Consider the following 25,968-nt stretch of genomic DNA (forward strand, 5'->3'; position numbering starts at 1 on the left):
GACTTATGAAATATGCAAAATACAACTCAGTTTAACTGTCGACTGACTTATGAAATATGCAAAATACAACTCAGTTTAACTGTCGACTGACTTATGAAACATGCAAAATACAACTCAGATTAACTGTGGACTGACTTTTGAAACATGCAAAATACAACTCAGATTAACTGTGGACTGACTTTTGAAACATGCAAAATACAACTCAGATTAACTGTGGACTGACTTTTGAAACATGCAAAATACAACTCTAACCACTTCAACTGTGGACTGAATTTTACAACATGCAAAATACAACTTCAACTGGCTGAAGTGTAGAAATGTTGAAACATGCACAATACAACTCTAATCAATCCAAGTGTGGACTGACTTCTGAAAATGAATGCAGATTCAATCGAAATTAATACAAAATACAATAACATTTACAAAGAATGCAGTACACAAGCTCACAAATGCATTTTCATGTACATATTATGATACATTTAGACGTAAGCAAAAGAGTCAACGTTCTCCTGCCTGGACCAGTCTGTCATTTTTAACACGTCTGCCAAGGAAGCAAGAGAATCCTAGCATGCAAGATCTTCTTCTTCTTCTTCTTCTGTGTTCGTGGGCTGCAACTCCCACGTTCACTCGTATGCACACGAGTGGGCTTTTACATGTATGACCGTTTTTACCCCGGCATGTAGGCAGCCATACTCCGTTTTCGGGGGGGGTGCATGCTGGGTATGTTCTTGTTTCCATAACCCACCGAACGCTGACATGGATTACAGGATCTTTAACGTGCGTATTTGATCTTCTGCTTGCATATACACACGAAGGGGGTTCAGGCACTAGCAGGTCTGCACATATGTTGACCTGGGAGATTGTAAAAATCTCCACCCTTTACCCACCAGGCGCCGTCACCATGATTCGAACCCAGGACCCTCAGATTGACAGTCCAACGCTTTAACCACTCAGCTATTGCGCCCGTCGCATGTAAGATCAAATCCCACCCTTGTCACAACTTGTGCTCCCTCCACTAGACCTTAAGAGGTGGTCTGGACACTTATCATTTGAACGAGACAATAAACCAAGGTCCTATGTGCAGCATGCATTTGAAGCACATAAAAGAACACACCACAGCAATAAGAGAGTTGTGCCTGGCAAAAATTTTGTAGTATAATCCTCTCTAAAAATACACGCACATGCGTGCATGCATGTTTGACTGAATGACACAGGAAACGAATGCTTCAAACACCTGCTGAATAAACGAAATGGAATAACAATGATGATGATGGGTTATCACGATAATACAAATACAATTTCCTCCATCCGGATTTAATCCTGCAGACAAAAAAAACACAGACATCAAGAAGTACAAATGGACCGACTGTCATGAATTTCTGTGGGATGATCTGAAGTACATAGCAAAGTGATGGCACTCTAATAATATATATCAGGATTCTGCCATTTTGATACATTTTTTACCATGAGGATATATGGTGATTTTTTTTTTTTTTAAAAAGGATGTTTGACAATATCCTTTATGTGGTGCCAAAAATGACATTTCAAATTAATAACAACAATAGTAATAACAATTGTAACATGAATAATAATAATAATATTAATAATCCAAGCGATTTACATTTACAAGAGCATGTGTAAAATGAAATAAAATCATGTCCAAGGTTGACACTCGTTTCTTTTACATGATCCAGATCAATAATCATGTGTGTGTGTGTAGAGAGAGAGAAAGAGAGAGAGAGACAGAGACAGAGACAGAGAGAGAGATGCATTACCAAATACCTCTAGCCTGCATTATTCGTACCTTTATCACAACACACGTGTCACGACCAATGGACAGCAGATATTGTCATGTCACATTACATACTTTCTCCTTCATTTTGCTGAGGTTCAAATCTGTACTACTCAAAACCAACTACACGTTTTGATAATTATAATAGTTACTGTACATGAATTCGTTTTTGTCTTTTTTAAGCATTTGTACATTCGGTAGGCTCTCTGTACATGTAGGATTTATGTGCAAGTCAGTCATGATCAGAGTGCATGCTGGGTTTATGTGTAGGTCAGTCATGATCAGAGTGCGTGTTGGGTTTATGTGTAGGTCAGTCATGATCAGAGTGCATGTTGGGTTTATGTGTAGGTCAGTCATGATCACAGTGCGTGTTGGGTTTATGTGTAGGTCAGTCATGATCACAGTGCGTGTTGGGTTTATGTGTAGGTCAGTCATGATCACAGTGCATGTTGGGTTTATGTGTAGGTCAGTCATGATCACAGTGCATGCTGGGTTTATGTGTAGGTCAGTCATGATCACAGTGCATGTTGGGTTTATGTGTAGGTCAGTCATGATCAGAGTGCATGTTGGGTTTATGTGTAGGTCAGTCATGATCACAGTGCGTGTTGGGTTTATGTGTAGGTCAGTCATGATCAGAGTGCATGTTGGGTTTATGTGTAGGTCAGTCATGATCAGAGTGCATGTTGGGTTTATGTGTAGGTCAGTCATGATCACAGTGCATGTTGGGTTTATGTGTAGGTCAGTCATGATCAGAGTGCATGTTGGGTTTATGTGTAGGTCAGTCATGATCACAGTGCGTGTTGGGTTTATGTGTAGGTCAGTCATGATCAGAGTGCGTGTTGGGTTTATGTGTAGGTCAGTCATGATCAGAGTGCATGTTGGGTTTATGTGTAGGTCAGTCATGATCACAGTGCGTGTTGGGTTTATGTGTAGGTCAGTCATGTTCACAGTGCGTGTTGGGTTTATATGTAGGTCAGTCAAGATCGGTACACATTTAGGATTTTTGTGTAGGTCCGTCATAAGTGGTACACATTTAGGATTCATATGTAAGTCAGTCATGATCACAGTGCGCGTTGGGTTTATGTGTAGGTCAGTCATGATCACAGTGCGTGTTAGGTCAGTCAAGATCGGTACACATTATGATTTTTGTGTAGGTCCGTCATAATTGGTACACATTTAGCATTCATATGTAGGTCACTCATGATCACAGTGCATGTTGGGTTTATGTGGAGGTCAGTCATCTGCTCTGGATGCTGCCCCCACCACCCCCTTCAGCCTTTCACCTGTTCAGGTACACGCGCGCTGTGGCCTGCACGGTGGCCCCACACATTGGACAGGTCCTCATGGCGGCAGCACAGGTTTCACAGACAACCAGGTGGCCGCACGGGATGAGAAGGGTGTTGATGGCTGCCGCATGACACTGGTGACAACGGAACTGTGGTGCCAGGTGTCTGTGGTCCGCCTGCAACCCCGCCCCCCCTTCATTCTGATCTGCTGGCGGCAGCTGTCTGTCACCTGCCTGTAGCCCCGCCCCCGCTTCATTCTGATCTGCTGGCGGCAGCTGTCTGTCACCTGCCTGTAGCCCCGCCCCCGCTTCATTCTGATCTGCTGGCGGCAGCTGTCTGTCACCTGCCTGTAGCCCCACCCCCGCTTCATTCCGATCTGCTGGCGGCAGCTGTCTGTCACCTGCCTGTAGCCCCGCCCCCGCTTCATTCCGATCTGCTGGCGGCAGCTGTCTGTCACCTGCCTGTAGCCCCGCCCCCGTTTCATTCCGATCTGCTGGCGGCAGCTGTCTGTCACCTGCCTGTAGCCCCGCCCCCGCTTCATTCCGATCTGCTGGCGGCAGCTGTCTGTCACCTGCCTGTAGCCCCTCCCCCGCTTCATTCTGCTGTGGTGATGGTAGGGCTGAAACAGGAGGTGTGCAGAAAAACTGAAATTCACGGGAGCTTTCCCTGAGAAGAGCAGCCCAAATTCCACACAGAGAAATCTGCTGTGACAATGAGTAATACAAAAAAAAACCAAAAACAATGACACTAAGCAAGACCGCGTCATACCGCACCAAACCCTACACCACAGTGCAGCGCACACGCGCACCGAGCATCATCACACCGCCCACCAGAGCTGAAGGGCAAACCATTCTGCTCACCACCTGTAGTGGCACAAGGGTTGAGACACTTGTCTGCCAATACAGAGACCATGAATTGATTTCTTCTTCTTCTTCTGCGTTCACTCGTATGCACACGAGTGGGCTTTTACGTGTATGACCGTTTTTACCCCGCCATGTAGGCAGCCATACTCCGTTTTCGGGGGTCATGAACTGATTTAATTTCTAATGAAATCTAATGATGAAGCATCTACCAGATAAATGGATCAACATTCTTCTTGATATATTCAAACGATGCCGGGACACTGATGTTCTCCCTTGAAGGAGTCAATAACAGTCCCAATCCACAAACAAGGCAAACCAAAAACACACACTGGCAACTTACAGACCTATTGCACTCACTTCTAATGTCTGTAAAAAAATTAATTAAAAAAAAATGATAAACAGACTCGTCTACTACTGTGAAAAGAATAATGTCATCCCTGTAAATCAAGCAGGTTTAAAAAAAAAAATGAAGATCCAGAATTGATCATTTAGTGAAATTAACCACTCAGGTTAAGCACCAAATTGCAAGACGAAAATATTTGCTTGCAAGTTTTTCCGACATGACTAAAGCCTATGACCAAGTGTGGCATTCAAGTCTAATGTTAAAACTGAAGACGATTGGATTATTGGGACATAATGTATAACTTTATAAAAGACTTCTCAGAAAACAGAAAAATTCAGACTAAAATAGGGAATACATATTCATCTACATGAACACTGCAGACAGGTATTCCTCAGGGCTCTGTAATTGCTCCAATATTGTTCAACATTCTAATGAACGATCTACAAAAAAAAAACTAACAAAGAATGTTGTAATGGTTCAATACACTGACGATATACGCATGTGGATGAAAGTTACATTAAAAAAGAACACACCTGCCCGATATACAAATCACACACAAAAAACTGTATCAAAATGAGTTAAACAAAGTAGCAAATTATATGAGTGAGAATGGTCTGCAAATATCAACCGAAAAAACACACTTTATGCTTTTTAATAATGGATTAAGTCCAGCAACATTTCCTTCCTATAAAATATATGTTAACACCCTGGAATATTAAAAAAAAAAAAATAATTAAAAAAAAAATAGATAAAAAAAAAAACCAGTAGCTGAATCCCTTGTACCCCCGAAAACGGAGTATGGCTGTCTACATGGTGGGGTAAAAACGGCCACACACATAAAGGCCCACTCGTGTGCATACGAGTGAACGTGGGAGTTGCAGCCCACGAACGCAGAAGAAGAAGAAGAAGTAGAAGAATCCCTTGGAGTGCACCTTACATCAAAATTAACTTGGAATCATCATACTGATTACATTTTAACAAAGGCCAGAAAAACATTAAACTTCTTGAAAATAGCCTCCCAGTGGGTGCAACCTTGCCGTGGTTGGGGGGCTTGCGTGTCTCAATAACCCTGAGAGCTATGCTGGCGGGAGATTCGTCTCCTGGTAGGGCCACCCAAGTCAGACAGGTCAAAGGGTAGAGACCAGACGAATAGTACCCACTGGTCCTCCAGGTTGGGGGTTTGAATTAGGCTAACAACCCGGTTCTGTAAAAAGAAGACTGTTACAGAAACTGCAACAACAAACTCTGAGAACTGCTTGGTCCAGGAGGGGTACTCTCTGGTAGAGCCCATGACGCGAGCTGGTGAAAGCCCTTGGGAAGCCAGTGCGCCGACAACTCTTCTGACGACCAAGGCCAAAACCAGGATAGGGACCTGGAACATCAGAGCCCTATACGAGACAGGCAAAACAGCTCAAGTCTGTCGTGAGAAAAGGAAAGTTGGCCGTCCGAAGCAGACCTGGCGGAGAAGCATTGAGGCAGAGACAAGGGCGGCCGGAATGACGTGGGCTGAACTGAAGAGGACCAGCCAGAGCCGGGTGCGTTGGAGGAGTGTTGTTGCGGCCCTATGTTCCCCACGGAATCAAGAGGAATAAGTCAAGTCTTGAAAATAGTATGCAAACAACCATGGAGCCAGGACATATTCACTCTACTACACCTTTGCACATCACTTGTTCGGTCAAAACTTGTATTATGCACAAGAAGTATACTTCAGTGCACCGAAATATTTATTGAAAAAAATTCAAAGCATAGGCAGCAGAGCATATAAACTGGCACTTGGCTTACCAGTCCATGCTTCCAGTAAGAAAACGTACAGTGCAGCGGGAGTATTACCATTCGAGGATCAAAGGGAACTTGCGTGTAGTGAATTTGTCTTGAGAAGTTTAACCAATGTAAAATGATTTGGAATCAGAAATAACTCAAATCCGAATACAATTTTCCAAAGACAGCTAGATCTATATCTTCTCATACCACACTGGGAACATACACGTCAAATATTTTAACAAATTCTGGTGTGAACAAAACCCCACAGTTTGCTAAAAGGTCTGTGGCATCACCTACACTTGTATCGGAACTCCAAAGAGCACAATCTGATATCGATCATACTGATCTGACCAAAGATGACAACACAAATTTACTTACATCGCATGTACAAATTCATTTGGAAGAGAAATACCCAAATCATTGAAAGATATTTACAGACGGCCCTGTTGTAAATAATAGAACTGGTGCTGCTTTTGTTATTCCAGACCTTAACTTTCAAAACAGCTGAACTCATAGCAATTCTAATGGCGTTAAATTTTATTATATCCTTTCCGAAAACTATATTTCAGATTCTATTTTGTGTTGGTCAGTTCTTCACGCTATTAAACTTTTAAAAGAAATGGTTAGATATGAACTCTATTGAAATTAAGAATTTGATTCGTGAACTCTTACTAAGAGGCTCTCACATAACCTTTTTGTGGATTCCTTCTCATTGCGGTTTTTACTATAATGAAAAAGTTGACATTTTGGCTAAAAAAAAAAAAGGAGCTATAATTCCATGACGGAGTTAGATTTAAATATTTCGCTTTCACTACAGGAATGTTACACCATAGTAGAAAAAGTCCTATGGTCAAAATTTCACCTTGAAAAAAAACAAAAAAAACACACCGGTAACTCGGAGTTACATAAAAATATACAGAAAATGTATGGTTTCATGGGAAAACATTACCAAAATGATTTTCGTACCAGGCAAATCATTTCTCTGACCTGCAGATGGAAAATGAATTGTTCTAAGACCAAGTATGTCGCTAATGTTTCTTACATCTGCGGTGCTCACATAACAGCCGATCATATACTAACTTGCCATATGTTAAGTCTCACATCCCTGACCTTGAATCATCTTCAGTGTCGACAATCTTCAGCAGTCCACTGCTTATGTATGATTTTTTTCAAATTCTTGTTAAACAGGTCCAGTTGGTTCGCTGTTATAGATAAGTTTTTCATTAGAAAGATGTTATATTGTTATATTTCTTCTTTTTTGTTGTCGCTTTTTTAACAAAACTTAAATCAATTATTTTCTATATGTAACACACACACACGTGCACACACACACACACTTTTACTTACTTGCATGCGTACACAGTAATTTCTCTCCCCCCCCCCCCCCCCCCCCATTTTTTTTTTTCCTGTCCTTGTCTAATATCACTTACAATGAAAAGACATTCAACTGAAGAACGAAAGAATAGAAATATGAATTTGTCCAAACGCAGTGACGCCTCCTTGAGAAACTGAAAGATGAAACTCACCACCTGGTGGTACGACAGCTCTGCCTCTCCCTCCTCCTCCTCCTCCTCCCCCCTCTTCACTCCTTCCTTCATGCCCAACACCAGAACTTGGTGGTGGTGGTGATGGTGATGATGGTGTTGCTGCTGATGGCCGTGTGATTACTGCTGACGGATTTGTTGTTCTGTGCGTTGTTCCCTCTTCGCTGGATGTTGGAGCAGCTGCTGTCAAGGATGAGAAACTGCTGGCGGTGGCGCTGGTAGTGGTGGAGGTGGTGGGGGTGGTGGGTTGTGAAGTCTGGCCCTATATAGTATATTCAGAGAAACAATCAAACTTTAAGTATGACAGCACTACTGGTGCAACTGCCGAGTGATTCTTCTTCTTCTTCTGCGTTCACTCGTATGCACACGAGTGGGCTTTTACATGTATGACCGTTTTTACCCCGCCATGTAGGCAGCCATACTCCATTTTCGGGGGTGTGCATGCTGGGTATGTTCTTGTTTCCATAACCCACCGAACGCCGACATGGATTACAGGATCTTTAACGTGCGTATTTGATCTTCTGCTTGCATATACACACGAAGGGGGTTCAGGCACTAGCAGGTCTGCACATATGTTGACCTGGGAAATCGTAAAAAACTCCACCCTTTACCCACCAGGCGCCGTCACCGTGATTCAAACCCGGGACCCTCAGATTGACAGTCCAACGCTTTAACCACTCGGCTATTGCGCCCGTCATGCCGAGTGATTCAAGCGTTGGACTTTCCATCTGTGGGTCCTGGGTTTGAATCCCGGTGACAGTGACTGATGGGTAAAAGGTAGAGACTCTTCCCATCCCCCAGATCAACATATGTGCTGACCTGCTAGTGCCAGAGCCCACTTCTTTTTTTTTTTTTTTTTTTTGCTGCCCCAACATCTGCACCGTTTCAGTGGCATTATTCCCACGCCGCTCATTTAGATTTCCCCATACACGGCCACACCCGGGTTCGTCCATCGCAGTTCCAGCGTCGGCAGTCCACAGGGAACCATCGATGTCTGGTCGCCAGGAGGCCACACACCAGAGGAGACCCTGCACTGCTACTGAGTCACTTCGGTGGTGTTCAGTGGTGCCTGTTCTGTTTTAACGTACTTAGGACACCACCTACTAAGCCCCCTACTAACGACAATAATGGCTTAGTCACGGAGCCAGACTGAGTGAGCATCCCTCCCAGAGTGGAGACCGCCACCACGCCGCTCAAACAACAGCCCCCCATGAATCTGCCGACACTGACGACATCAGAGCCCACTTCTTGTGCATATACATGCAGAAGATCAAATACATACGTTAAAGATCACGCAATTCGTGTCAGTGTTCTGTGGGTTATGGAAACAAGAACATGCCCAACATGCATCCCCCCCCCCCCCCAAAATGAAGTATATCGCAGGAATTTTTTTTTTAAAAGTGATACATTTTAAATCCCACTCATGTAATGCATACGAGTTAATGCGGAAACTACAGCCAACAAACGAAGAAGAGGAAAAAGACTAGGACAGCGCAGCAGAATCAGTGACTATTTCTGAGCTATCAAAGTTTTATGATGATCAGAACTGATGCTACTGCTGACAACAAAGATAACAGCAATACTAGTATTGTTACATAAACCCAGTCATGGTAGGAGACTGCACAGCAAGACTTGTCTATGCTTCTTTTCATTTCGTATCCTGACACCAGCATCAAACAGGAGATAGCAACAAACTAAATTCCGCCAACACTCGGCTTATATCACAGATTGACATAAGTTTTACATTTGGGCCAACAGCAAAGTGAGAGCTGTATTATCAATGGTTTCTCCAGTCAATGGGAAATCATTTACAGCTTAGTCTTTTGTGCAGGACCATGACTCTCAAACTAGGAGGCAATATTGCACTGCCTCTTAGTGCTGCAGCCTTGTGGGCTAGTTGGCCTTTGGGAACCATGCCAACGCCGACTGTCCTAAAACCCTCTTGGCCGAGAGAGTGGGGATGTAACTTGGGCAATGCACTCTCCACTATAATCAAATTCTAGCCCAAATAGTCGGAACAGCAGTTGCCTCCTCTGCTATTCTGATGGTCATAGTCGGACACGACTGACTATCATATATATATATATATATATATATATATATATATATAAATTCCGCCAATAACCATCTGTGTCATAAACAAGTGTGATCTACACTGGCTCCAGTGACTAGCTTTCAATGGCATAAACATCTGACTCACTAACTTTGTGTAACAGAATCAGTATTTCTTTTGTTTTCTGCTCCCTCTAGTTTCACATTTTCTATAAGATTAAGAGCCTGTTGATTTTTAAACACTTCAGTCTTGTGACAACAACAGAAGATAAGGATAATGAAGCTGGCAGAGGAATCGGATTATTTTTTTTTTAGTGAGAAGTCCTGCATGCTATGGCCAGTGCTGAATAGAGCTGTGTCACACACACAGCCTCACAGTCATACCTCAGTGAATCTCAACAGCATCCTCCTGAACCATCATCATTTTTTTTTTTTTTTTTTTTTTTCAAACAGTAATGAAATGCCCCAAATTCCAAATTTTGTTCACTCTTCTAACTAAATTCAACCAAAACAAATCCAAATCATGCCTGCATTTTTTTTTTTTTTTAATCATGGCTTCAAGTTGATCCTTTTCTGCATAAGGTCTATTCAGGTTTCCTTTGTCAACAATTCTCAGAGCTGGCAAAACCACCTGGTAATCCACAAATCAAAACGCATTTTCAGGGTTCAAACTGCTTTTAATTTGATTAACACATGCACACATACACAGACAGAGAAGAAAACAATATCTCAAGCTGGGTTTGTTTGTGGTTGTTTTTCTTTGTTTTGTTTTGTTTTTTCAATATTCTTTCCAATCTCACCACAATTCCAAGCTTCCTCTGCATATCTCTGATGAAGTCGTCTCCCCTGACAGCTTGCAGGTAGCCACAGCCGGGTCTCCAGCGGACGTGTTCAGTCCAGACATCGTCACTGGCGGCCCAACTCTTCAAGCTCACCCCGCAAAAGAAGCACCGCACGCAGTCTGCATAACCTGCGGCCAGACACAGAAACACACATCAACATAAAGTTCCATCCTGTCAGCTTCTTCTACGTTCACTCGTATGCACACGAGTGGGCTTTTACGTGTATGACCGTTTTTACCCCGCCATGTAAGCAGCCATACTCCGTTTTCGGGGGTGTGCATGCTGGGTATGTTCTTGTTTCCATAACCCACCGAACGCTGACATGGATTACAGGATCTTTAACGTGCGTATTTGATCTTCTGCTTGCATATACACACGAAGGGGGTTCAGGCACTAGCAGGTCTGCACATATGTTGACCTGGGAGATTGTAAAAATCTCCACCCTTTACCCACCAGGCGCCGTCACCATGATTCGAACCCAGGACCCTCAGATTGACAGTCCAACGCTTTAACCACTCGGCTATTGCGCCCGTCAGATCCTGTCAGCAAACAGATAATATTCCATCACGGATTCAAGCAGAATCTTCTTCTTCTTTGTTCATGGGCTGCAACTCCCATGTTCACTTGTATGTACATAGTGGGCTTTTATGTGTTTGACCATTTTTACCCTGCCATGTACTGTAGGCAGCCAAACTCCATTTTCAGGGATGTGAGTGCAGAGTAAGTTCTTGTTTCTATAACCCACCGAAGGCTGACGTGGATAACAGGATCTTTAACGCGCTTATTTGATCTTCTGCTTGCGTATACATACACATGAAGGGGGTTCAGGTACAAGCAGCTCTGCACATATGTTGACCTGGGAGATCGGAAAAACCTCCACACTTTATCCACCAGGTGCCGTTACCAAGATTCTTCTTCTTCTGCGTTCGATGTTTTGGCTGCGTCAGACGGTCACCCCCGTCGCCACGATGTAGCCCACGGTCTTCTCCAGGTCGTGGCGGTCTCCCCAAAGCTGCGCCTGTAGCTCCGTGCCCCCTGGCCAGGTTTGACGCCGTAGAGTTTCATGGGTTGGGCAGTGTTGGAGGATGTGTTCAGGGGTCTGGGGTCCAGTGCCACATGGACACTCATCAGTGTGGGCGATCTTCATACGGTGAAGGTGACTCAGTAGTCGGCAGTGGCCGGTTCTCAGTCTGAAGAGGACAGTCTGCTGGTGTCTCTGGAGCTGGTGGATTGGATCGACACCACTGTTTGCACCCAGCCTTCTCTTCCACTGGTTCTGGTAACGGTTACCAAGATTCAAATCCTGGACCCTCCGATTGAAAGTCCAATGCTTTAACCACTCGGCTACAGAGCACGTCAGACAGACTAACATTCTGCGTGATGGTGGGGTGGAAAGTTATTCACTTGGAATATTCAGATGGAATAACGTTCCAAGTGAATAACATTCCACCTGACCATCATGCAGAATAATGTTCCATTCTACCGTTACACAGATTGACACATGTACAGTCAAACTGAATAACATTCAATCCCATTGTCAAACAGAATGATGCTCCACCCTACTGTCACTCAAGATTAATGTTCTATCCTTCAGTCAAACGGAGTAACATGCCACCCTTCATGTCAAACAGAATGATGCTCCACTCCACCCTACTGTCACTCAGATTAATGTTCTATCCTTCAGTCAAACTGAGTAACATGCCACCCTTCATGTCAAACAGAATGATGCTCCACTCCACCCTACTGTCACTCAGATTAATGTTCTATCCTTCAGTCAAACTGAGTAACATGCCATCCTTCATGTCAAACAGAATGATGCTCCACTCCACCCTACCGTCACTCAGATTAATGTTCTATCCTTCAGTCAAACTGAGTAACATGCCACCCTTCATGTCAAACAGAATGATGCTCCACTCCACCCTACTGTCACTCAGATTAATGTTCTATCCTTCAGTCAAACTGAGTAACATGCCACCCTTCATGTCAAACAGAATGATGCTCCATCCTACTGTCACTCAAGATTAATGTTCTATCCTTCAGTCAAACGGAATAACATGCCACCCTTCATGTCAAACAGAATGATGCTCCATCCTACTGTCACTCAAGATTAGTGTTCTATCCTTCAGTCAAACGGAGTAACATGCCATCCTTCATGTCAAACAGAATGATGCTCCACTCCACCCTACTGTCACTCAGATTAATGTTCTATCCTTCAGTCAAACTGAGTAACATGCCACCCTTCATGTCAAACAGAATGATGCTCCATCCTACTGTCATACCCCCGAAAACAGAGTATGGCTGCCTACATGGCGGGGTATAAACGGTCATACACATAAAAGCCCACTCGTGTACATAGGAGTGAACGTGGGAGTTGCAGTCCACGAACGAAGAAGAAGATCCTATTGTAAAAAAGGCTCAAACTGAATAATGCTCCACCCTTTAACTCACTTAGTACGGCCAGTCCTCTCTTCTCCTCTACACAGACTCCTCGGATGTCCAGTGGGTGTCTCAATGACCCAACCTTTAGCTTCCGTCATCAGAATTGTGGTATTCTTTGTCAATATTCACCTCATCAGTATAAGAGCCTTCCGCTTGCAATATTCTGATGATGGTAATTGGGGTGAAACGCTGTTAACGTCGTCTCTTTCGCCGATCGTATGGAGAGAGTTAAGAGTCAAAATGAATAATGTGCTTCTCTTTTTCCTCAGTTCAAAATGAAATATAATGACAACGTATAAAACATGTTCTATAAGAATTCTGTATTCACTCATTTCTGTCTTCTTTTTTTTTCTTCTTTTTTTTATATATCTTCAAATACACACAGGGAGTATGGTATAATCCTTGTTTTGTTTTTTTAAAGTTAATTCCTTTCTTTTTTTTTTTTACATTGTCATGCAAACTTACAGAACTTCAAACAGCAAGCCTTCCGTCAGACAGTTGGTGGTACTGCATCCACACACACACACACACACACACACACACACATACATTCACAAAACATTCCAGTTCTAAACTTTTCAAAGCATCCCAGTGATCAGCTGATCAGGAAAAGAATGCTATCGCAGCACCTCATGCAAGCTGCCTTCCTCCCACCTTACAAATATCAGAGCACTAACCAATTCTCTGTGTACAGCATCAGTGGAATATAGTTATACTAAAGTATCTAGTAAACTTATTCGACAAAAATGGAGCGTATGCCAGTTTGAATGTGAACAAAAAATCCTACACTCAAAAAATCCTACGCACACATGCACTAAAGCAGTGTGTAATGGGAGGAAAGAGAAAGAACAAATCCACTTTACCTACCTCCATAAAACATGCCGGAATTGAGGACGTAAACATTCCTACGCACGCTTGCACTTAACACATGAGCAATGTGTAATGGGAGGAAAGAGAAAGAACAAATCCACTTTACCTACCTCCATAAAACATGCCGGATTTCAGAACATAAACATTCCTACGCACGCTTGCACTTAAACACATGAGCAATGTGTAATGAGAGGAAAGAGAAAGAACAAATCCACTTTACCTACCTCCATAAAACATGCCGGAATTGAGGACGTCCTCCAAGGGAGGCGCCCGAGTCTCATCCCAGGCGTGGGTGAAGGAGCGTCTCCTGACGGTCAGGTTCAGGTACATGGGGTACACAGCGTCCCCCAGGCCCAAGCTGGCCTGGGGAAACAAGTTCCTTCTTGTGTCAGTCCCAGACCTGGCAGGGGAAGCTGTCGCCACGCTTTCAACAACGGAGGTGCTTCCAGCATTTGTTGCTCCACCAACACCCGTCACAACCACCAGGAGCGCTGAGCTGTCACCACTGCCGCTCGTGGCAGTGCTGGTGTTCAGGTTCACCATACTCGTTACAGAGCCCTGAACATCCCCAGTTCCTGTTTGATCGTTTGCCATGTTTGTGGACGTGGTTGTGATGGATCTTGAAAACGTGGCAGGTGTCTGTGCTTCAGAATGTCCGTTGGATGTCTGTGCATTAGGATGGTCAGCATCCTCAACATGATCGCCCTCTGGTGTACCGCCTGACAGGGCAGCCGCCTCGCGGTCACTAGCCAAAACAAACTCACAATGCGGGGACAGTTCTCGGTGGATGTCCATGGGGTTCCTACCACTTGACCAGTCGGAATGACAAACGTGGCAGCTGGGGCATGTGACCTCTGCATTTTGTCCTGCAAAGTAGAAGCCAGCATTCGCCAATCTCACCCTGGACACTGGCACTGAAGATGGAAGAGCGCCCAGCGAGGCCAAACGATATCCAAGGTGGGTAAAGTCGACATCAGGGTCGAACGACGGATCAGGCAGAAACCTTGTGACTGGATTCACATTAATAGTTAACAAGTTGGGATTACACAAGTTACCAGTATCCTGACACTCTGGAATCTCTTCCTCTTTCACATTGTGACAAAAAGTGGGTCCAGAACTTTCCACTCCTGCTTTCAAACGCCACGGGTGAAAGATGTACTCATACAAGACATTCATCTCTGAACTTGGTTTGCAGAATGGCTTGAAGCTGAAATGTTTACTCTCATCATCATAAACACATTGGTCTTTAACATCACCTGGAACAGAAGATCCATGACTATCTCCCAAACTCAAATGCCATTTCAGTGAAATATTCAAACCAAGAAATCTGAAGATGGCTGTATTTTCATTATTCTTGATATTCTCATGTCTTTGGCATTTCAGACGCACTGTCAAAAACATCAAAAGACAAACGAGCCTCACAATCCTAACTGCAGTGTTTGTATCTTTTGCACAAACAGGATCAGTGGGCACGCCCACACAGCCTTTTTTCCCCACACAAGGGCACCACCCACTGCCCAGCACTGCTGATTTGCTGAGGCACTTTCTGTCAGTGGCACAGTCACAACTGTTCCTACTGCAGATCCGACTTTCATCCGTTATCCTGCTTCCTTGGTTCGATCCTTGCTGGCTGTCACACACACCTCTCCATGTCAATGTGCTGTTCTGTTTGCTGCTGTAGATCCTATCATACCTATGCCTGTCGTGGAAGATCCATTGGGATCTGTGTGACAGAGCATACAGGAGCAAGACAGAGCAGCAGCACAAAATCACCAACATTCTTTTCATGCTCATCTGTTTCACCGACGCCATCATGAAAGTGAGCAGCTAGAACCTTTTTGACAAGTTGTTGCTTTAAATTTCAACTTTCCTCAGCAAGATTTCCCCACGACAGCTGTGTCAGGGGGTGCTGTCAACATGCTCCTGTGTTGCCCAGTCCTGATCTTTCCATAATAAACGGTGCCCAGTCCTGATCTTTCCATAATAAACGTTGCCCAGTCCTGATCTTTCCATAATAAACCAGCCTGGATATGGCACACCTCTAATAAAAACTGCTTTGCTGACCTGTTGGTCAAGGTACAGATCACACAGTATGATCCTCGTTTGTCACTTATCAGGTTTGTTGAGTCATTTCATTTTATAATCTCCTTTTCTTTTCAAAACAAAAACAAACAACAACAAAAAAAAACCCACATCCAGCAGACAGATGTGAAGATACAATGTAGTGCATTGGATCACTGACAGCCATCAATGCTGCAAACTGTACACAGTGCTTCAATATCTGGTGATGAAGCATGTACTCTGTAAAACACTGACAGCCATCAATGCTGCAAACTGTACACAGTGCTTCAATATCTGGTGATGAAGCATGTACTCTGTAAAACACTGACAGCCATCAATGCTGCAAACTGTACACAGTGCTTCAATATCTGGTGATGAAGCATGTACTCTGTAAAACACTGACAGCCATCAATGCTGCAAACTGTACACAGTGCTTCAATATATGGTGATGAAGCATGTAGTCCGTAAACAACTCTGTCAGAAATTTCACTGTCATTCGATGTAGGTGACAGAGGCAAGACTTGAGTGTAATACTCTGGTACAATGCTGGCACAAACTTTATGCTGATTTTTTTTTTTTATTTCAGGATTCTTTTTCTGCCCATTTAAATCTGACAAAGCAGTATGTCGGACGTTGACTTGTTGACTGGAACAGGAGAACATTTACAAAGTGTGATCGGGATTTTTTTTTTTTTTTTTTTTTTTTGAAAGCTCCCAATCACTGGCTTGTCAGCACATGTCTGTAGATGCTGAATCCTTGAACTGATCCTCTCCACGATAACTTCTCAGGTAATCGTCTGATCACGCTGAGCTAACCACTGTTTCTCAAGAACCACAAAGTCTTCAGTGTCCTGAAATTGTTTCCTTGATGCAGCCTGAAACAGAAACATTTTCTTTCACTGAAGGGAAAAGATGAAAGGACAGACAACTTTTTTTTCTCTCTCTCTCTCTCTTCTCTTCCACCATCTCTTGTAGACCAGGACTGGGTTAATAAGAAATGTTCATTTGAAAAGTAAAAAGTAACTAACAATCAAGACACAAGTGAAACCTGTGGAAGAAGCATGCTTTCTGCAGGGTTCCCAGGTGGTGGGCATGAAGCCAAAAAAGGACCTTTAAAGGACTTTATAAGGACCTCAAATCAGTTTAAAAGGACCTTTGCTGACATGACTTTACAGTACACCCCAATCTATTTGACATGCAGAACAGCAGACACTTACCTCTCATAAACGGAAGAACAGCTAATCCCATTTGACTGTCGTATTTAGTCTTTGCAATTCACGTCACTGTAGGCTAGGCCTAAGCAAAGCAGCAGCAGCAGGCGTGACTCACAGCCACTGTACCACGCTTCGCGTCTGCCACCGAGCAGAAAGTGCACTACTGTTAGGGCCTAGGCCTATAGGCTGTATCCTCCTACAGTAAGTACTGAGTTTCAGACGATCGCGTCGGCATCTTTCAACGCGCTTTGCAACTTGCGGTTTTGGTGTCGAAGGTGTTTCAGTTTCGTTCTCAAGTCTCTTTCTCTTCATAAAACAGGACTTAACAGTACCTTTCAAAAATTAAAAGGACCTCCTGATGAGTTAAAAGGACCAACTTGCTGAATCAAAGCACTTAAAAGGCCTTTTGACCAAAATCCAATTCCTAAGGACTTAAAAGGACTTGAAAGGACCCTACGAACCTTGTTTCAAGACAATCAAAATATCACAATAATGTGGGTGGGTGGGAATGGAAAGGGCAGGGACAGGAAGGGGGTGGGGGCTCAAATTTCATTCTCCAACAGAATAGTTTCACACACTCAATTTTTGTTTTCACTACAATTTACAGCTCAAAACAAAGAAATGTTCAGAATGCCAAATCTAATCAACAAAACAAGCAGATGCAGTTTTTCAGCAAAACTACATTTCTCAGGTAAGTAATAAAGGAATACATAAAGATGAAATCACACTGACAAAAAATAACTTTTTCAACTGCTTCTGAAATTTTGTTGTTGTTTGGAGTTGAATATTTCATGAACCCTGCAGCAACCAGTTGATATTGTGTTATTGAGAAGGGGAAAAAATCTGTTGACGAGAGAAAAATAATCCAGGGTTTATTCAACAGTGCAGTAAAACATAACTGACATAATCAGTCACTTGACTATTGAGTCTGACAATCCAGTAAGAGGTAGCCTCTGTCACGTGAACACTTTGACTAAGCTTGAGGATTGTGGGCAAGGCTGATGGTGACAGTTGTGGAACAGGTCAGTGGTGGATAAGGTCTGAGATTGAAGAGGTCTGTGACAAAGGATGAGGCTCTAACAAAGAAGCCATACGCAGAGATGCCAACCCACGTCAGGTGTGTGTAGGAACAATCAGGAAATTGGGTAGGAACATTTTGAATTTAGTAGGAACACTCACTATGAATCTGATCCGCATCAGCAAACAGCAAACATACATTTTATCTACAAGCTTAATCCACCAGGCACAGATGTTGTTTAAACCAGATGCAAATTGATTCAGCCGTGTTCTCTTGTTCAAGAAAATGATTAAGCTGATTAGTCAATTCAATGCTGTTTCAATGTAAACACACAGGCAATTAGCTGAGCATCATCAAGTGAGACCAAAGTTAGTATATTATAGTGACTGCCCTGGCCTCATAATGGATAAGTCTAGAACGTCTGGGTTATGTTACAACAGGAAAGCCTGTGACGGAACAAATTTGATGTACGCTGGCATAATGTCGGAACAAACTATGATTGAGCATAACAAAATAAGGCGAAATGGTTAACAGCTAGCATCTCTGCATAGGCCATACACGGTGTTACATTGTGGCAACCAATGATGACTAAGCAAAGTGTGCAAAGATACAACAAAGAGATGGTATTGTTAGTGAAATGCGTGCTGGCCTCATCATCAGGAGGCAGCCAACCAGAGAAAAGAAAACCACAGAACCCTTTTATTCTCAACCAGGAAACAAATTCAGCATCCGGAAATGTACGTTAACAAAAAAAAAAAAAAAAATTTTAAATGTCACTTGTGAGTTATCCTAACCGTGGCAATGTTTCAAGTGAGTGATTAAGCATCGTTGTGAATGAATAAACACACACACACGCATACATGTATACATTCATATCAAGACCTGCTCATGTCACATGGGCATTGCTGCACCTGGAACACAGTGTGAATGAATAAACACACACACACGCATACATGTGTACATTCATACCTGGAACACAATGTGAATGAATAAACACACACACACGCATACATGATACATGTGTACATTCATATCAAGACCTGCTTATGTCACATGGGCATTGCTGCACCTGGAACACACTGTGAATGAATAAACACACACACACGCATACATGTATACATTCATATTGAGACCTGCTTATGTCACACGGGCATTGCTGCACCTGGAACACTGGGAGCCAAACCAGGAGGGCAAAGTGGTTTGCCAGCAAGATTAGAAAAAGTCCAGACATGTGAGCAAAGTGGCTGGGTCTAACCATAAAGTAACAAGTTCAAGGAATGAGTGCTGCCACTAAAAAAAAGATTTTTTTTTTTTTAAAAAGAAAGGGGACTCAACTGTGTGGAAATGGCTATGCACCAAGCAAGGTAATCTCCCTTGGATCTCACAATGAAACCGTGTGTGCACTGAATGAGAAGATCCATTTCTGAGACATGAAATTGTAGTTTTTAGCTTTTCAGTATGACGATCCATTTCTGAGACATGAAATTGTAGTTTTTAGCTTTTCAGTATGACATCACAGCTATCACATATAAGCCCATCACACACTACCAGTGATTATGGATATCAATGTATGGTAATGCCTAATGGTCTTATTACTGGACTTAGTATCACATTATTTCTGTCAGATTTTCTGAAACCTTATCAATGTGCAGTGCACATCATTTACTGCAATGGTAAAGTTATCTACCTGCTTTACTAAAGTTCTCACTAAACTGTCACTCAGCATCAGGGCCCTTAACTGCAGGAATTGCATGAGTCAACCATGAAAAATATATAGATATATACATATGATACATGCAGATCAGAGGGGGGAGGGAGAGAGAGAGGGGGAGATAGAGATGCAGTACTCCCAGATGAATGTCACTTTCAAAAATACAACAAACAAATCAGTGATGTTCTATAAGAAATAAGAAATAAGCTGACTAATTCATATATGTTTCATTCTATGCTCAATCTTTTTTTTCTTTTTTCTTTTTTTTCTCTTCCTCTTTTGGCTGTAATTGAATTGATTGTATTAACACTTCGTGGTTTGTTTGACCCAGATGGAAAAAAGTAAGTTGAGGAAAGCAGTGAAAATGACTGAAACAATGAACAAACTGTGGAACTGGAAGATTCGTTATATTCCATGTATTTGGTCGACTTCAACTACGTATTATTCCCCATTTTTGAAAACCAACAATTTGGAAGGCTGGCAAAATGAATTAGCAGAAAATGTGTCCTACTGATGTGTGTACCAGTTAAAGAATTTCATCAGTTTCACTAGTCATAATTAGATTTCATTACCACAAAATACACTTGACACTGCAAATTAGAAAAATGAATATAAAATGTATTCAAACTTGAAACTGCATTGACTTTCAGCACCTATGACTTTGCATTTGCTTGGGGAAAAAAATCTATATAAAGACAAAAGAGGTGAAATTGAGCTAACTCCGTGAGATTGTCACATGAACCCAAAATGGGATTTTATAATTTCTTGCACCAATCCTAACTTACTCAAAACTGGTTGCGCGCATGTTTTTATGTTTCCCTACAAGAAAGATAATAATATTAATAATAATAACATGTATCTTCAAATCTAACAGGAAGAACAATGCTTTCGCTTTTGGTCCATTTTGTATGATCAACAAGCTATAATTACTTGTATATATAGTACTATAAATTGATCAGTCCATTGTTAACTTGGTGTTTTTTTCTAAATATCAGGATTTGAGACCAAAACTATCAGCATGTTTGGTTTTTGTTTGTTTGGGGTTGTTGTTTTTCTTTCTTTTTTTTTCTCTACTTTCTTTTCCTCTCTCTCTCTCTTTTTTAATGAAAAATAAAAGAAAAAAAAGTTCTGCACATGACTGTAATCTTCTGTTCTTCCAGGTGAAGGTTATAAATAACAAACATCGGGGACCAGGACACGGCAGGCAGATCGAGGGTGATGGAGCTTGTTGAGGGGTGGGGTGGGGAGTGGGAGAGGAGGGGGGTTTGATGAACAAACAAAAGGTGCATTGTGTGGCCCTGCACCTCACACACAAACACCTGTAAATACACACTTTCCTCCTCTTTTTTTCTTTTTTTTTTTTTTATCATTTAGCTGTTATTCAGAAGCGAGAAGGGGTGGGGGTTGGTGGGGATTGATGGCATGGAGAAGTTTGGGGGAAGGATCGAGATGCACGGGAGGGTGGTAATGTGAGAGAGAGGGTATATTTCGATTTACATACTTTCTAAACTTCATTTTATATGTATGTCCCTCTCCTATTGGATTGAACCGTATTTCTTTTTTCTTTTTTTTCACATTTCTAACACTGCATTTCTAACCTGTCAAAACCTACACTGGAGTCTCAAATTTGTGAAACCGTTGTGACCGTCCGACGATTGCATGATTGAAAACATGACCTCAAAACAGCCACTGCCTAAGCGGATCTAGTGACGCACTGTCTGGCTGCATGCACTGCAGCAAAACCCGAATGTTACTGTCCGTGATTTAGATTATAATCTTATTTAATGCTTTATGCTTTGCACACGTGGTAAAAAGCACGCAATACTGACATAATCAAATGCTTTTAAAAATTCATAACAGACTGCGCAAGCAATCCCCTTGCAGTAGGTTGCACTTCTCGAGTTGACAGTTAGACGCAGCTGCAAACAACTCGATCGCGTGCGCGCCGCTTTTCGAAAGGCCTCTTACCTTTAAACGTTGCCAGCTGAACAGTCGAACATCGACATGCTGGGAAGATCGGATCATCGGACTTCCAGTCATTGCAGAGAACATTAGAATTTTAAAGTTTGCAATGATTCTCCAAATAAAACAAAACATGCACATCACACCAGAGAAAGCCAATGCACTGTTGCAGATCGCAAGCCAGCACGGAGAGCAACAAGGTCACGTGACGTTCTTGATGCACTGCGCAAAATACGACTCGACCGATTGTTTATTTTTTTAATGCCACGTGAGAATATTGCGTTCGTCGATTGGAAGTTACTCGACGGTCAACCTTGAACTTGAAAATGGAAAATAGGCTTAGATAAGCTTTTTGTTTATCTGTTTTCATGCAAAAGTGCAGTTCGCAGGCACATGTCGTTGTTAACAATGCATTGCCGCATGTGTTGGTTCGTAGAAGTTCAAAATAATATGTAGTAGTGGTAGTGCAGGGACTGGCATTTGACTGCCTTGGCCTCATGGCCTTTTTTAAGTCCCCTTCGATATCAGTCTCCTTTTATTTGTGGGATACATATATGTTTTCTTTTACATGTACTGTAAATCACTCGTCAAAGCCAATAATTTTTTTCTTTTAAACTGATGTTCATGTCAAGGAGATTTTTAAACACATTAGTATTTTGTGCAAGTTTAGTTTCGATAGGCAGTGCAAGTCCATATTTGTGCAATTCTATTCACTAGCTAATGAATTTTTCCTTAGGTTAGTATTACAGTGCTCTTTACAAATTTTCATCATTTAATTTCTTGTAATCTGACATTCTAAAAATATTATTCACTTTGACTTCATTACAGCAATCTTGTTTTGCCAGGTGGTGCCGGTTACGATTATTCTTTTGCGGACACACACACACACACACACACACATATATATATATATATATATATATATATATATATATATATATGCGCGCACGAGTGGGTACCGTGTGTGGGTGTGCGCGCGCGCGGCTAACACTCAGGACTGATGATAGTGTGTGAGCCGCGTGTGTGTGTGTGTGTCAATGTCAGTGTGTGCCGTGCGTGTCGCAGGCTATAGCGGCGCGTGTGTTTATCATCATGTTTTAACATTCGCATTTTTAGTCATACGCGCGCGTGCCAGCTCGTCTGTTGTCAGCAAATGTTACGTCGGTCTATACGGCACAATCATCGCCGGCCTCTCGTATTTCGTTGTTCTGTGTTCAAGTTGGGGGGCTTCAATACCGGCATTCCAGCTAGTTGGCTACTGTTTGTCACGCCGGTTAATGCGTCAGTATAAACTGAACGGTCGATTCACTGTCACCACTGGGACTGACTCGGACGTTCGTTCCGGGTTTATTTATTCAGTGTAGTCACGGTTCATCTAAGATGACGATCGATATTAGTCACTCAGACTGAATTAACTTGACTGGGACTGAAATCAAAGCCGGAAGAAAAGAATCAGATACTTAATTTACATAGTGAAGTGATAACCATGACTGATCAATACTGATCAAACCACACCAGTCCCAGTTTCCACTGACTGCATCCATTTAGAGCCTTCATAAATAAACTGAGTCGGCTGTGTAAAACTGATAATCATATTAGTCTCCCCCCACCCACCCACCCCCGGCCAGCCCACAAAAAAGTATACGCAGAGACACTGCTGGGACAACTCGACCCTCCTCTGTTTGTGCTCTGGAGTAAGCATCTTTGGCACCCACCGGCAGCTGACCTTCGAGTAGCCAAGGTCATCATGGACAATTTTGTGTGCTGTCCCAACAGATAAGCTCAAAGTCCTTGCAATGTCATCCACTGTCACCCTTCTGTCAGACTGAATGAGGTCATTGACTGATTGGATCATCTCAGGAGACCTCACTTCTGTAGGCCTTCCAGGCCTGTCTTCATCCCCAACACTGCTCCGTCCTTCTTTAAACAATTTAGCCCACTTGTAGACATTTTTTCGGCTGAAACATGTGGCACCATACACAGTTGACATTCACCTATGAATTTCAACTGGTTTGCACCCTTCAGCAACCAAAAACTTGATAACTGACCGCTGTTCAATCCTGGAGCATGCTTCTTGGTCGGCCATCTTTGTTAATCGCCAAAACTCTCAAAGTTTTTTTTTAATCTGCAAAACAAATTAAATCCATGTGAAAAAGAAGTTAAAAAAAAAGATAAAAAAAGTAAGCTTCTATCTGTATTAGAAGTCCTTATACCGAAAAATTCACCTTATTTATTGAATGACCCTCGTATATATATATATATATATATATATATATATATATATATATATATATATATATATATATATATATATGTATATTCAAAATAAATAAAACAAATCAGAAAATCAACACCTATTTTGTTAAACAAACAAACAAACAAAAAATGAAAAATCCGAATTTTGGCTGCTGCCCGGCAACTTGGTCACAAACTACGCTCATAATAATATACAACTGTTGTAATGCCATCGCTATGTAGTCTTTCTTGGCCTTTGCGTTCGTAGTCCAAAAGCAGTCAAAACATCGAAAATAATGGTATTTTATGCATCGATTATTTACATTTAACATGCTTAAAAAAGATTGAAAGGGGTATCGGCCAAGATTTTTCAGTGAAGTATTCAGGTCGTGATACTTAAGATAAAATTAGATTAAGTTAACTGAAAAGAAAAATAAAAGCCAAAAATGTACCAGCAAATGAATCAAAGAGTACTCGAGAAAGAAAAAAAAGTATGACCTAGCTAATTAAGATAGGCCAAATCTGATATTGATATGTCAACCTTGAAACGCTTCCATTGAGCGGCAGTTACATTCTACGAAAACAGTGGGGAATAATCAACAGAACAATCAGTAAGTTGAATTCTAACAGTGGGGAATAATCAACAGAACAATCAGTAAGTTGAATTCTAACAGGCGCAATAGCCGAGTGGTTAAAGCGTTGGACTGCCAATCTGAGGGTCCTGGGTTCGAATCACGGTGATGGCGCCTGGTGGGTAAAGGGTGGAGATTTTTACGATCTCCCAGATCAACATATGTGCAGACCTGCTAGTGCCTGAACCCCCTTCGTGTGTATATGCAAGCAGAAGATCGAATACGCACGTTAAAGATCCTGTAATCCATGTCAGCGTTCGGTGGGTTATGGAAACAAGAACATACCCAGCATGCGCACCCCCGAAAACGGAGTATGGCTGCCTACATGGCGGGGTAAAAACGGTCATACACGTAAAAGCACACTCGTGTGCATACAAGTGAACGTGGGAGTTGCAGCCCACGAACGCAGAAGAAGAAGAAGAATTCTAACACGGACCACATGAGCATTTTCAACTGAAATATTTTAGAAAAGACAACAAAATGGAATATATAATCCATGAGTCTGTTTACAGTACTGTGAAAGAAAACCTCATGAAATAAAACCTGTCAGCTTCGAAACTCTTCGATGGGACACTGAGTGATATTTCGACAAGAACAGCGGGAAACGTGTAGATAAACAACGACATCAGTTCCTTTCACTCACTTCATGGGGAACGCAGTGACATGAGACTTGAAAAATGCAAATTAGCGATCGTAGGTGGCGGTGTGCATAACAAAGATGGTCACCACCACTGACCTGCACAGGAGCAACAATGCTGGTCACTACATCAGTCCATCCAAAATCTCAACTCTAAACAGACGAATCACCATCAAGTTAATATTGTACATACTTCTTCCAAATAAAACTTCTACTTTCAGTTTCAATTTGAACGGGGTGTTAACTCACTCAGTACGGCCAGTCCTCTCTTCTCCTCTACACAGACCCATCGGACGTCCAGTGGGTGTCTCAATGATCCAACCTTTAGCTTCCGTCGTCAGAATTGTGGTATTCTTTGTCAACATTCACCTCCAGTATAACAGCCTTCCGCTTGCAATATTTTGATGGTGGTTATTGGGGTGAAACGCTGTTAACGTCGTCTCTTTCACCGTTCGTATGGAGAGAGTTAAAGTATGCAAAGTGATCAAGAAAAAAGTCCAGACAGTCGAATCACCATCAAGTTAATATTGTACCTACTTCTTCCAAACAAAACAACTTCTACTTTCAGTTTCAGTTTGAACGGCGTGTTAAAGTGTGCAGAGTGATCAAGAAAAAAAAAAGTACGAGTATGTTGCATTGCATCTGCTGCTAAATAAATATATTGAAGAAATAAGATAAAGCACATTCCCAGAGGTTCAACTGCCGAA

General features: G+C 42.3%; 1 protein-coding gene across 1 annotated transcript; it reads right to left on the bottom strand.

Annotated features, from left to right (window-relative positions):
* Nucleotides 1-621: 621 nt before the first annotated feature.
* Nucleotides 622-21,978, bottom strand: LOC143283146 (uncharacterized). The gene is made up of 5 exons (XM_076589289.1): nucleotides 21,764-21,978; nucleotides 14,017-16,727; nucleotides 10,442-10,611; nucleotides 7,572-7,851; nucleotides 622-3,697 (listed from the first exon to the last, which is right to left on the bottom strand). The coding sequence occupies exons 2-5, from the start codon at nucleotides 15,605-15,607 to the stop codon at nucleotides 3,072-3,074; spliced, it is 2,667 nt and encodes an 888-aa protein (XP_076445404.1). The 5' UTR covers nucleotides 15,608-16,727; nucleotides 21,764-21,978; the 3' UTR covers nucleotides 622-3,071.
* Between the last annotated feature and the right edge of the window lie 3,990 nt (nucleotides 21,979-25,968).

Source organism: Babylonia areolata, chromosome 6, assembly GCF_041734735.1.
Source record: "Babylonia areolata isolate BAREFJ2019XMU chromosome 6, ASM4173473v1, whole genome shotgun sequence".
Lineage (NCBI taxonomy): Eukaryota > Metazoa > Mollusca > Gastropoda > Neogastropoda > Buccinidae > Babylonia > Babylonia areolata.